Raw genomic sequence first — 14,486 nt, forward strand, 5'->3', positions numbered from 1 at the left:
GCATCTGAGCCTCAGGCGCCTTCCCCCAGCCTCGCAGCAGCCACTGGGCAGAGCTTGCGAAGGAGCAGCAGGCAGGGCAGGGGAGGCAAAATGCTGGCCAAGGTCTCGCCCTCGCGGGCCACTCAGTAGAGGGTGTGGCCAGCTTTCCTTTAATATGGCGGTGGCCATCTTTATTTTGCCCATGGTTGTGCTTTTGGAGGGCTTTTTTTTTGCGTTAGGCCGACGTTGAGGCCCGGTTTCAATAAAGGTGGAGTGGCTCCTCCCCAGTTTGTGGGAGTGAGTCGTTTGTTGGGCTTTTTGTGGGGCCCATTTATTGTTTTTGGGGATTCATGTGGGAAGGGCTTTTCATTTTTGTTTAATAAAAAATTATCTTTATTCATGCAGTCTCCATGGTTGTTCTTCTTAGTGTTTGTTGGCTTCGCCGGCTGAGGGCTTGCGGAGCGGCTGCATTCATCTTCCCTCATGGCCCCTGGCCATTCCCTGACAGGGGGCTTAGAAGTACCGTGTAATAAGGTGGCGTCGTGCGGCCCTTGGCCCTGGTCGCTCCCTCCTGGGAACGTACTCCTGCTCCTCCTCCTCCTCCTCCTCCTCCTCCTCATGCTCCTCCTGCTCCTCCTCCTGAGGTGCTGGTCCAACGTCAGGTGGCAGTGCCTGAGTCCTGCGGATAGCCAGGTTGTGTAGCATGCAGCAAACCACCACAAATTGGGAGACCCGGTCCGGCGAATACTGGAGAGCTCCTCCGGAGCGATCAAGGCAGCGGAACCGCTGCTTGAGGACCCCAATAGTTAGCTCGATGATGTTGCGGGTGGTTTGATGGCTCTCGTTGTAGGCCTCTTCAGCAGCGGTCCTGGGCGCGCGGAGCGGGGTCATGAGCCAGGTGCACAAAGGATAGCCTTTGTCCCCGAGTAGCCATCCTCTTGGGGGAGGCTGTGCCTGGAACATGTCATGCACAGTACTCTGCCGCAGGATAAAGGCATCGTGGCTGCTGCCTGGGAAGCTGGCATTGACTGCCATGATGCGCTGCTTGTGGTCACAGACCAGCTGCACATTCAGAGAATGGTAGCCCTTCCTGTTGCGATACTGCTCGCCATGCTCCAGAGGGGCCCGCAAAGCCACATGCGTACAGTCAATGGCGCCCTGCACCAAGGGGAATTCCCCGAGTCTGGAAAATCCCAATGCGCGCTGATGCTGGCTCTCCAGGGCCATGGGGAAGGAGATGAATTGGCTTCTCCTTCTGAACAGTGCTTCGGTCACCTGGCGGATGCAGCGATGCGCGCCGTACTGGGAGATGTTTGCTATGTCCCCAGCAGCGTATTGGAAGGAGCCGGTGGCATAGAAGTTCAATGCCACCGTCACCTTCACTTCCACCGACAGAGACGTCCTGCACCTGAGCTTTGGCCGCAGATCTCGGCGAAGCAGGTGGCAGATCTCTGCAATCACCCCCTTTCGGAATCGGAGCCTTTTAACACATCGCGCGGCACTCATGTTTAGGTAGGAGCGCTGCTGGCGGTATAGCCTGACTGGGTAAGGCCTACGTGGCCGACGCCTGTAGCCCCCTCTGCCTCTAGCCAGGGCTGCCCCTCTCACAATGCGTCTGCGAGCCCTACGGACATGGAGCTGCAGCTCCGCGTTGGCACCCCATGCAACCCCCATCAAATCCTGGCAAACACTCTAATTTCCAAATGGCCACTTGCAGCGCTGTTGCCTGAGTCCAAAAATACCTGGCTCTTGCTGCTTGAAACCAGTTAGCTATCCTCCTTGTTGTGTCTCCAGAAATGCGTTGCACAAGACTGTTTTCTGAAAAAAGGATGGCCTTTATACTGGAGAGGACGTTCCCTTTAATTAGCGCCCCCCGGGGCCCGCGCTGGTTGTGTTGCGTTCCTTTTTCCAAACGCTCCGGCCGCCCGCCGCACAATGGGGCGGTCCGACTGAAGTTTGCAATCGGGGCGGCCAAAGGGCGTTGCACGAGGATGTGACGTCATTTTCTGCGCGCGCATCCGGGCGGGCGCTAAACTTTGCGCCGGCGCTAACGGGCAACTTAATTTGGGGCGGGGCGCAAACTGCGCTGCGCCCGGGCGCTACACGCATAGCGCCCGGAAATCACTTCTCTTAAGGCGCTAACTGCTGGCGCAAGCAACTGAAAATCTAGCCCATAGAGTAATACAGCACGGATAGAGGCCCTTCGGCCCATCGTGTCCGCGCCGGCCATCAAGCCCTGTCTAATCTAATCCCATATTCCAGCATTTGGCCCGTAGCCTTGTATGCTATGGCATTTCAAGTGCACATCCAAATGCTTCTTAAATGTTGTGAGGGTTTCTGCCTCCACAACCCTTTCAGGCAGTGAGTTCCAGACTCCAACCACCCTCTGGGTGAAAAAGTTCTTTCTCAAATCCCCTCTAAACCTCCCGCCCTTTACCTTGAATCTATGCCCCCTAGTTATTGACCCCTCTACTAAGGGAAAAAGCTCCTCAGCATCCATCCTATCTATGCCCCTCATAATTTTGTACACCTCAATCATGTCCCCCCTCAGCCTCCTCAGCTCCAAGGAAAACAAACCCAACCTGCCCAGTCTCTCTTCATAGCTGAAGCGCTCCAGCCCTGGTAACATCCTGGTGAACCTCCTCTGCACCCTCTCTAACGCGATCACATCCTTCCTGTAGTGTGGCGACCAGAACTGCACACAATATTCCAGCTGTGGCCTAACCAGTGTTTTATACAGCTCCATCATAACCTCCTTGCTCTTATATTCAATGCCTCGGCTAATGAAGGCAAGTATCCCATATGCCTTTTTTACCACCTTATCCACCTGTTCCGCCGCCTTCAGGGATCTGTGTACTTGCACACCCAGATCCCTCTGACCCTCCGTCTTGCCTAGGGTCTTTCCATTCATTGTGTATTCCTTTGCCTTGTTAGTCCCCCCAAAGTGCATCACCTCGCACTTTTCCGGGTTAAATTCCATTTGCCACTGTTCCGCCCATCTGACCAACCCATCTATATCGTCCTGCAGACTGAGGCTACCCTCCTCGCTATTTACCACCCTACCAATTTTTGTATCATCCGCGAACTTACTGATCATACCCTTTACATTCATATCCAAGTCATTAATGTAGACCACAAACAGCAAGGGACCCAGCACCGATCCCTGTGGTACCCCACTGGCCACAGGCTTCCAGTCACAAAAACAACCTTCGACCATCACCCTCTGCCTTCTGCCACTAAGCCAGTTTTGTATCCAATGTGCCAAGGCACCCTGGATTCCATGGGCTCTTACCTTCTTGACCAGTCTCCTGTGCGGGACTTTATCGAAGGCCTTACTGAAATCCATGTATACCACATCCACTGCGTTACCCTCATCCACACACCTAGTCACCCCCTCAAAAAATTCAATCAAATTAGTCAGACATGATCTTCCCTTGACAAAGCCATGTTGACTATCCCTGATTAATCCTTGCCTCTCCAAGTGGAGACAAATTTTGTCCCTCAGGATTTTTTCCAATAATTGTCCTACCACTGATGTTAGGCTCACTGGCCTGTAGTTCCCCGGTTTTTCCCTATTACCCTTCTTGAATAATGGTACTACATTAGCGGTTCTCCAGTCCTCTGGCACATCCCCTGTGGCCAGAGAGGTCCTGAATATATGTGTTAGAGCCCCCGCAATCTCCTCCTTTGCCTCACACAGCAGCCTGGGATACATTTCATCCGGGCCTGGGGATTTATCCATTTTTAGGCCAGCTAAAACCGCCAATACCTCCTCCCTCTCGATGTTAATATGTTCGAGCATATCACAGTCCCCCCGCCCTATTTCTATGTCTACATCGTCCTTCTCCATAGTGAAAACAGATGCAAAAAATTCATTTAGAACCCCTCCTACATCTTCCGGCTCCACACACAGATTGCCACTTTTGTCCCTAATGGGCCCTATTTTTTCCCTAGTTATCCTCTTACCCTTAATATACTTATAAAACATCTTAGGATTTTCCTTTATTTTGCTTGCCAGTGTTATTTCATGGCCCCTCCTTGATCTCCTAATTTCTTTTTTAAGTATCCCCCTGCACTTTTTGTACTCCTCTAGGGCTTCCTCCGTCTTTAGCCTTTTGTATCTACCAAAAGCCCTCCTTTTTTTCCTAATCCATTCTCGTATATCCCCTGACATCCAAGGTTCCCTGTGGTTTTTGGAACCACCCTTGACCTTTACGGGAACATGTTGCCATTGTATGATCTCAATCTCCCTTCTGAAAGCCTCCCATTGCTCCGATGCGGATTTTCCTACAAGTAGCTGATCCCAGTCCATTTTGGCCAGATCCTGCCTTATCCTATTAAAATCGGCCTTCCCCCAATTTAGAACCTTTATTTCCGGCCCATCCCTGTCCTTTTCCATGGCCACCTTAAATCTTACCATATTATGGTCACTATCACCAAAGTGCTCACCTACTAGCACTTTTTCCACTTGGCCGGCCACATTCCCTAGAATTAGGTCCAGTACCGCCCCCTCTCTTGTAGGACTTTCTACATGCTGGCTCAAAAAGCTCTCCTGGATGCACTTTAAGAATTCTACACCCTCTGAGCCTTTCACACTCTGACTATCCCAGTTAATATTGGGGAAGTTGAAATCCCCCATTATTATTACCCTATTATTTGCACATTTCTCTGAGATTTGCCTACATATCTGTTCCTCTATCTCCCCCTGACTGTTTGGAGGCCTATAGTACACTCCCAGCAAAGTGCTTGCCCCCTTTTTGTTTTTAAGCTCCACCCATATGGCCTCATTAGAGGACCCTGCTAATATATCATCCCTCCTTACTGCAGTAATTGACTCCTTAATTAATATTGCGACACCCCCTCCTCTTATACCTCCCCCTCTGTCTCGCCTGAAGATTCTGTACCCCGGAATATTGAGCTGCCAGTCTTGCCCTTCCCTCAACCATGTCTCCGTGATAGCAACAATATCATACTCCCATGTGTTTATCAACACCTTCAGTTCATCCACCTTATTTGCAAGACTCCTTGCATTAAAATAGATGCCATCCAGCCTTGCCCTTATATATTTGCCCTGTCTACCAAGCTGACTTGTTTTTTTCTCTATAATTGGCAGCACATCCCCCCCTATTTCAGCTCCCCTCTGTATCCCATCCCCCTGCCAAGTTAGTTTAAACCCCCCCCAACAGTACTAGCAAACCTCCCCGCAAGGATATTTGTCCCGCTCTGGTTCAGGTGCAACCCGTCCGACTTGTACAAGTCCCACCTTTCCCAGAAGCAGGCCCAGTGATCCAGGAAAGTAAAACCCTCCCCCCTACACCAACTCTTTAGCCACGCATTCATCTGCTCTATCCTCCCATTCCTATACTTACTAGCACGTGGCACTGGGAGTAATCCAGAGATTACAACCTTTGAGGTCCTGCTCTTTAATCTGTTACCTAGCTCCCTAAATTCTTGATGCAGGACCTCATCCCTCTTTTTACCTATGTCGTTGGTACCAATGTGGACCACGACCATTGGCTGTTCACCCTCCCCCTCCAGAATGCCCTGCAGCCGCTCAGTGACATCCTTGACCCTGGCACCAGGGAGGCAACAAACCATCCTGGATTCACGTCTACGGCCACAGAAACGCCTATCTGTTCCCCTTACTATAGAATCCCCTACCACTATTGCTCTCCCACTCTTTTTCCCCCCTTCCTGGGCAGCAGGAGCACCCCCAGTGCCAGGAAGTTGGCTGCTGCTGCCTTCCCCTGGTGAGTCATCCCCCTCAACAGTATCCAAAGCGGTATACTTGTTTGAAAGGGGGATGCCCGCAGGGGTTCCCTGCACTACCTGCCTGCCTTTGTTGCTCCGCCTGATGGTCACCCCCTTTGCTGCCCTGCCCTGAGGCGTGAACAACTCGCTAAACGTGCTATCCACGAGCCTCTCAGCATCGCGCATGCTCCAAAATTCATCCACCTGCAGCTCGAGCGCCGCAATGCGGTCTGCAAGTAGCTGCAGCTGGATGCATTTCCCGCACACATGGTCGTCAGGGACACTGGCAGCGTCCCTGATTTCCCACATGGAGCAAGAGGAGCAGAACACGGGTGTGGACCAAAACTGGATGCAGTATTCTAAATGTGGTCTAACCAAGGTTTTGTTTTTAATAACACTTGGCTGACTCATTGCCCAATTGAGATAGAGAAAGAAAGACAAAAATAGACACCATGGAGGAAGAAAGATAATACATTCTGAAGAACTGCTAGATTTGTACTGGAAAGCCTGTTGTAACACTTGTAGAACGGAGAGCTGTTTCATTTTAGCTCACCATAGCCCTAGGCTGGTTGAAAAATAAAAACACTCAATCCTGCAATTACCCTATATCACTGCAAAAATGTTCTGAATCTATGACCTTTCTCTATTCATGTCCATGAGTTGCATTTTGCTGTTATTTTCATAAGTGTTTCCAAATCCAGCTTTTCTTTATTTTACAAGGTCTGAAAGATAGCAGCCTCTTGAATATTTTTCCTGTTACCAAGCATATTTAAGTTTGGTGCATAATATAGCGAATGTATGACATTTATCAAAAATAATGCCTTTTTTAATATTTATAGATCCGTGCATATATTGGTGCCTTTGCTCCTGACAACAAAGATGAAGAAGATTTGATTGCTCTAAGGCTTGCATCAGTGAATTCGATTGTTGACCCATGGGTTTTCATAATTTTCAGGACATCTGTATTTCGGAAACTAGCTTCTATGTGTTTCAAATACTCTTCCGCAACACAGCACTTGGAGACTATTTCTGCTGTTGAAAAATAATTCTTAATTTAGATGAAATATTTTACTGTCTTGCCCTCCATTTGAAAGGTCTACCAAGGACTAAAAAGTGGAGCCTAAATGATTATTGCTTGATTTTCAGCAAATTGATAGAGCCCTATAATAATGGACATTGCTTTTTAAATTGTTAGGCATTCAGGATTACTTAAAAAGCTCTTAATGTTCTGAATGGTACTTTTCCTGTTAGAACCAGAACAGAGAAACATAAGATTCAGATTAATTTATATCGTTGCTGCACACGACTTGGAAGTTACAAACTATGATATGCAAATTCTGCTTTCTGATATGTGCATGTGCCTGTGGTATGCATGATTGTTGTCGTCATTTGCATGAAGTTGTACAATTTCTATCCAGAATAAACCATTTAGGGCTGATTTTTGTCTTCACATGTAAAGTCAGTTCTAAATTGGTTAGCATTGCTTTAAGTCTGCCTGAATCTCAAGTGCAAATAGTACTCTGTTTTCTGGTCGAAGCTCATTTACATAATTATTCACGTTAGATGCACAATCAAAGCCTTTGCCTGCTTTTACTGGGAGTTTTACATGCCCATCTGGAAGATTCAGTGGGGACTAAAAGCGGTGGGAATCCAGCATAACAGTTTTCTGCAAGTTTTCTCAGCCTCTACTGCCCCAGTAGTGCCCCAAATCAGGGTGCAAAGACAATGTAAATCGGCCCCTTGGAGTTATTTTCCTCTGTCACAAGAACTCCAGTTTTCAGTGGTGGCAGTCAGATATCTAGATATCTTAAATCTTCTCAATGTTCAAAACGTTTGCACCAGTGACCATATTATAACCAGGGGGCATAGATTTAAAGTAATTGGTAGAAGGATTCGAGGGGAATTGAGGAGAACTTTTTTCACCCAGAGGGTGGTGGGGGGTCTGGAACTCACTGCCTGAAAGGGTGGTAGAGGCAGAAACCCTCATCACATTTAAAAAGTACTTGGATATGCACTTGAAGTGCTGTAACCTACAAGGCTACGGGCCAAGAACTGAAAAGTGGGATTAGGCTGGATAGCTCTTTTTCGGCCGGCATTGACACGATGGCCTCTTTCTGTGCTGTAAATTTCTATGATTCTATGATTATTGAATGAACTGACTGTAGATTAATGTTTAAGTTGTTCATTTAGTCAAATCTGTGAACATGCTATACTGTGAATTGGTAACAATGAACGTCTTTGCATGCGGTTTAAAGATCCCATTATATATTATCTCTCAAAACTTCCATACTTCTGTAGAACGTTTGCCTATATTATGTATTGTGTGCACTATGCTTACACATTTGCTTTCGGTCTCCAATTTCCCTGCCCTTTCCTTCCTTCCTGAAGGCTTTGAGTCACGCTGAGGTAAAATTCCATGGTTGCCACTAATCTTCCAGTACCTTGCCAAAGTGGCCATTCTTCATGTGTGAGCCCAAATATTTGATCATTGGTTGTGAGGGGATTGCAGCGGAAGAGAAACCTGCCCTCACCCAACATTGACATTTTGCAACAGAGCATTATATAGTGAACAAAAGAAGAAACCATGAATAGTTTATTTTCCTCTCTCAGCCTGGGTGTAGTGAGGTTTATTGGAGCATCCCCGCTATCACTCCAGCTGAGATAGCCTAACTGGACACGAGACCAAGGAGCCTCAATGCTATAGAATGTGGTGAATTTAAACCACTGAGCCATTTAAACACAATGTAAACCTCTAATTCTGCCCTCTTGAGCATCCCTGATTTTAATCGCTCAACCATTGATGGCCGTGCCTTCAGCTGCCTCGGCCCTAAGCTCTGGAATTCCCTCCCTAAACCTCTCCGCCTCTCTATCTCCCTTTCCTCCTTTAAGATGCTCCTTAATACCTACCTCTTTGGCCAAGCTTTTGGTCATCTGCCCTAATTTTTCCTTATGTGGCTCAGTGTCAAATTTTTTGGCTTTTAACACTCCTGTGCAGTGCCTTGGGACGTTTTACTACATTAAAGGCGCTATATAAATACAAGCTGTTGTTGAGCCAGTTGGGAACTTACTAAGCCGATAGTTTTAAAACTGAAAACTGAGCAGTACATTGTGACTGGCAACAATTACTTTATGACACATGCATTGCTGGGTAATGTGATATGTAATGCGAAACCCAGTCAGAAACCAGAATGTTTTCATTTATATCATATTTCAAAATTAATTGGGAAGAATTGTCTTGAACTAAAAATGTCATCAGTCTCTACAGAAGATACGTATTTCCCAGTTTTTCAAAATGGTTCAGAAACTGAACAATGCACTTTTCTGCAGGATGACTGGTTTACTTCAAGGTTTATTTGTCACTTTTTAAAAAATATAATAAAATGCATGTTTGGTGCATGTGTAAATGAACTTTGTGGTATAGTGTAACAGAAATGATTTATGATTCAGAATTGAATTAGCTGTTAAATTTAGCAATCCAGAATTACTGAAAAAACCGATGCATATTCACAAACATGAATAAATGCAAATGCATGTTAAAATAACTTCTTGTGTGTGAAATTGAGGTGCAATACAAAAACCATGGGGGGATTTTCAACTCATGGCCGCCTGCTTAGCGCTGGTAAAATGGGCGCCAGGCCATCGGATTTTGCATGGTGATCTCTCGCACCCAATGCCCATCAGAAATGCAATGGCACCATTTTGAGTCTGGCACATTTCAGTTGTCGAGGAGGCGCTTAATAAATATGTGTAAATGAGGGTCCTGTGCCTGTTTAAGGACACATCTGCCATATTCTACTTCCTGAGCACTAGATTTGCCTATTCTAAAACACACCCACAGGTTCTGGGCAGGAACAGTCGGGAGAGATGTTTTGCCAGCATTATTTGAAGGGACATAATAGCAAAATACTGCGGATGCTGGAAATCTGAAATAACAACAGAAAAATGCTGGAAATACTCAGCAGGCCAGGCAGCATCCGTGGAGAGAGAAACAGAATTAACGTTTCAAGTCTGGGACCCTTCATCAGAACTGGAAAAAGCTGGAGATGTAACCGATATTAAGCAGGTGCATAGATAGGAGGGGGGTGGTTAGGAGCGGAGGAAGGAATTGAAAGAACATCCTGTACTTTTGTAAGAGGCAGGAAAAATAAAATGTTGCAAATGGGAGTGGCAAAAATCATACTGCATGAAAAATGGGGGCAGGGATAATTATCTGAAATTGTTGAACTCAATGCTGTAAAGTGCCTAATCGAAAGATGAGGTGCTGTTCCTCGAGCTTACGTTGAGCTTCATTGGAACAATGCAATAGGCCGAGGACAGAGAGATTAGAGCGGGAGTGAAGCGGTGAATTAAAGTGACAGGCGACCGGAAGCTCAGGGTCACCCTTACAGACTGAACAGAGGTGTTCCGCAAAGTGTTCGCACAATCTGCGTTTGGTCTCCCCAATGTAGAGGAGACCGCATCGTGAGCAGCGAATACAGTATATTAAATTGCAAGAAGTACAAGTAAATCGCTGTTTCACCTGGAAGGGGTGTTTGCGGCCCTGGACAGTGGGAAGGGAGGAGGTAAAAGGGCATGTGTTGCATCTCCTGCGCTTGCACGGGAAGGTGCCGGGTGAAGGGGAAGGGGTGTTGGGGGGATAGAGGAGTGGACCAGGGTGTCGCGGAGGGAGCAGTCCCTTCGGAATGCTGAAAGGGGAGGTGAGGGGAAGATGTGTTTGGTGGTGGGATCACGTTGGAGGTGGCGGAAATGGCGGAGGATGATCCGTTGAATGTGGAGGCTGGTGGTGTGAAAGGTGAGGACAAGGGGAACCCTATCGTGGTTCTGGGAGGGAGGGGAAGGAGTGAGAGCAGAAGTGCGGGAAATAGAACGGACACGGTCAAGGGCCGTGTCAACCACAGTAGAGGGGAATCTTCGGTTGAGGACAAAGGAAAACATGTCAGAAGCACTGGTATGGAAGTGGCATCGTTAGAACAGACGCAGCAGAGACGGAGAAACTGGGAGAATGGAATAGAGTCCTTACAGGAAGCGGGGTGGGAGGGAGTGTAGTCCAGGTAGCTGTGGGAGTCGGTGGGCTTGTAGTGGATGTTTGTCGAAAGCCGATCGCCAGAAATGGAGACGGAGAAGTCAAGGAAGGGAAGGGAAGAGTCGGAGATGGACCATGTGAAGGTGAGGGAAGGGTGGAAATTGGAAGTAAAGTGAATGAACTTATCTAGTTCAGGGCGAGAGCAGGAAATGCCACCAATACAGTCATCGATGTACCAGAAAAAGAGGTGAGGGAGGGGACCTGAGTAGGACTGGAACAAAGAATGTTCCACATATCTCATGAACAGGCAGGCATAGCTAGGGCCCATGTGGGTTCCCATAGCAACACCTTTTTGGAGGAAGTGAGTGGAGTCAAAGGAGAAGTTGTTCAATGTGAGAACAAGTTCAGCCAGGCGGAGGAGGGTGATGGTGGATGGGGACTGGTTGGGCCTCTGTTCAAGGAAGAAATGGCGCGCCCGAAGGTCGTCCTGGTGGGGGATGGAGGTGTAGAGGGATTGGACGTCCATGGTGAAAAGGAGACGGTTGGGGCCAGGAAACTGGAAACTGTTAAAGTGACGGAGGGCGTCGGAAGAGTCGCGAATGTAGGTGGGAAGAGACTGGACAAGGGGAGAAAAAATAGAGTCGAGATAGGAAGAGATAAGTTCCGTGGGGCAAGAACAGGCTGAAACGATGGGTCTACCAGGGCAGTCCTGTTTCTGGATCTTGGGAAGGAGGTAAAAGCGGGCTGTGTGGAGTTGGGGGACTATGAGGTTGGCGGTTAAGAAGGCAAGATCTCCAGAGAACTTGCAGCACTCCATTCTCTCCGATCCAACCCTAACATTATCATTATCAGGTGCAGCAGGCGGGTAAGAAGGCAAATGGTATGTTGGCCTTCATAGCAAGAGGATTCGAGTACAGGAGCAAGGATGTCTTGCTGCAGTTGTACAGGGCCTTGGTGAGACCACGCCTTGAGTATTGTGTGCAGTTTTGGTCACCTTATCTGAGGAAGGATGTTCTTGCCATAGAGGGAGTGCAACGAAGATTCACCAGACTGATACCTGGGATGGCAGGAATGACGTATGAGGAGAGATTGGGTCGATTGGGCTTATACTCGCTGGAGTTTAGAAGAATGAGAGGGGAACTCATTGAAACTTATAAAATTCTAACAGGACTAGACAGACTAGAGGCAGGAACGATGTTCCCGATGGCGGGGGAGTCCAGAACCAGGGGTCACAGTCTAAGGATAAGAGGTAAGCCATTTAGGACTGAGATGAGGAGGAATTTCTTCACCCAGAGAGTGGTGAACCTGTGGAATTCTCTACCACAGAAGGCAGTTGAGGCCAATTCATTAAATATATTCAAGAAGGAGTTAGATAATATTTCTTAAGGCTAAAGGGATCAAGGGTTATGGGGAGAAAGCAGGGACAGGGTATTGAATTTGAATGATCAGCCATGATCTCATTAAATGGTGGAACAGGCTCGAGGGGCCGAATGGCCTACTCCTGCTCCTATCTTCTATCTGCCCTAATATCTCCTTATGTGGCTTGGTGTCAAATTTTGTCTGATAATTGCTCCTGTGAATCCCCTTGGGAAGTTTTACTACGTTAAAGGCGCTATATAAATACAAAAGCAAAATACGGCGGATGCTGGAAATCTGAAATAAAGACAGAAAATGATGGAAATGCTCATCTGTAGAGAGAGAAACAAAGTTAATGTTTCAGGTCGATGACGGGTTGTTGCTGGAAAACCAGGAGGAGAAAGAGCAGCAAGTAAGCATGGAGAGATCTGCAGCTGCAGGGAGAAGAGGGCGAAGGAGTGGCAAGGCTCAGGAGGCCTTGCGAGTGTACAGGACAAGAACACTGTGGGCTGAAAATTCAGTAGGGTTAGCGCCCCATTTGAGGCGCTAGAGGGCCTAGCGCCGGAGTTATGGCCGGTTTGTAAATTCAGTGGGGCCCTGCCATCGGCGTTAGACCGGTTGCGCTGCGCCGGCACCGATGACGTCATCGGTGTGCGCAGCGTCCCGGTTGCCGTGGTGACGGGCCCCAACGCCGAAATTGAGTTGCGGCCGCCTCGCCCGTGGCAGCCGCAACTAACGATGTTTCAGCAGAGTCCTACGCGAGTTAGCGCCGGCGCATTAAGGTCGCGCGGCGGTCGGCCGCTTTCCCGCCAGCCGCCTGCCCACACCTCCCTCCCCGGACTCCTCCACCCCCCCTCCCCGCGGAACAGATGCGTCTGGCCTGCGAGCCCGGCACTTCTCCGAGGTGCCGGGCTCATTTTTTTCAAGATTTCAACGGCCAGCGGGCGGGTGCAGGCAGCTCCTCCTTAACTGAAGGAGGAGGCCTGCACTTCCCCAGCCTGCCGCACCGCATCGGGTGCCGCAGCGCCGGAATTGCGCCGCAATGCGGCAGTCAGCGCCCATTTCGAGGCGCTGACACCCTCCTGTAGCGCCGGCAGCCGTTTGGGCGCGGCGCTACTGAATTTTTGGCGCACGCAGGGGGACTTAGCGCCGGCGCTAAATTTCCGGCGCTAAAGCCCTGGCGCGGCGCCAACTGAATTTCTAGGCCTGTATCTCAAGTTCAGTGTGGAGCAGTGCATGCAGTGGATCTGCTTCACCAGTGAGTCTGTGACACAGCTGTGTCATCTGCTGCAGTAACAACAGGATATAAGCCCTGCGGCTGCTTAAGTCAGGCACACAGTTTGCAGGCACTGAGGTGACCTGCTTTCTTCATCAAAGAATTGCTGGGCTGAAGTAACCTACTTTGCTACTCGCAGAGTACCTGGCCTGACATTAACCCTTCAGCTGAACTTTGTTGGGGCTGCCTGGAAATTGGCATACACTGCGCCTTAAAGAATGGCAGGCAGCAATGGGAGAAAAGGCAGGACCCCCTGCTTTGACAAGGATACTGCTGACTTCCTGCTGGATGCAGTGGAGAGGAGAAGGGAGGTTCTTGGCCCCATCAGGGTGGCAGTTCAAAAAAGCAGTGGACAGAAGAGCTTGGCCGATGAGGTGAATACCTTTAGCACTGGACAGAGGATGTGGGCCGCCCAGTGCAAGAAGAAATTCAAAGAAAGATGTGAGCATTTCCTCCCAGCGCCCTCATTAGATATACAGGGTGGTTTGGAGGCCACAAAACTGCCCTTCATTGGTTTACCACCTCTGGGAGTGAGGGTGGGATGGAGATACAGTTCTGGTGAAGCATCTAAAATGCTGCTGGCAGAACTGATGGCCAGAATGGATGACCTGGAGAGTGGTGCGGTCTGCCTAGAGGGAGGTGGAAGAGGCAGTCCTTACAACCTCCGTCAACCAAGAAATGTCACACAATGCAGAAAAAAGTTAAATAACCTCACGAGGGTGGCATGGTAAGTCAAGCCAATATACAACCTCTGTCACTCATACAGCTTCACTCAACAACTTACCTATCGTATGCTTTCTATCCCAGTACCTGTACTTGGGTGTCGGAGAAACTCACTTCTGCAAAATGAAATCTGTCAAAATACACAAATACCTTTTTTTACTTAAAACCACCCACTCAATTCACTTTGCCTGCCACAAGAGCTTAATTTAAAGGGAGACAGCACCTTTCATCATCATATCATGCATGACCTCATAAGGGAAAACTTCCCATGACACTCAGGCCTGTAACATTGTCTTATCTCCCTCTAACAGAAAAAATGGCGTACAAGCAACACCACAGAAGGACAACCGGGGGACGACCACTTTGACTTAAAATCTT

General features: G+C 48.6%; 1 protein-coding gene across 2 annotated transcripts in view; it reads left to right on the plus strand.

The window, feature by feature from the left end:
• The window catches only part of LOC147109336 (prostaglandin D2 receptor-like), a 52,282-nt gene that overhangs the window by 26,986 nt on the left and 10,810 nt on the right, over positions 1–14,486 (plus strand). The window contains exon 2 of one of the 2 annotated variants that reach the window (XM_086003180.1): positions 6,570–9,272. The exons of the other annotated variant lie outside the window; for it this stretch is intronic. Coding sequence (XP_085859306.1) covers positions 6,570–6,776 — 207 coding nt within the window. The 3' untranslated portion in view covers positions 6,777–9,272. Of the gene's footprint in view, positions 1–6,569; positions 9,273–14,486 lie in introns of those variants that run through there. 2 annotated transcript variants of the gene reach the window in all.

This window comes from Somniosus microcephalus, chromosome 12 (assembly GCF_052327205.1).
Source record: "Somniosus microcephalus isolate GS21.2 chromosome 12, FLI_Smic_1.0, whole genome shotgun sequence".
Taxonomy (NCBI): Eukaryota; Metazoa; Chordata; class Chondrichthyes; order Squaliformes; family Somniosidae; genus Somniosus; species Somniosus microcephalus.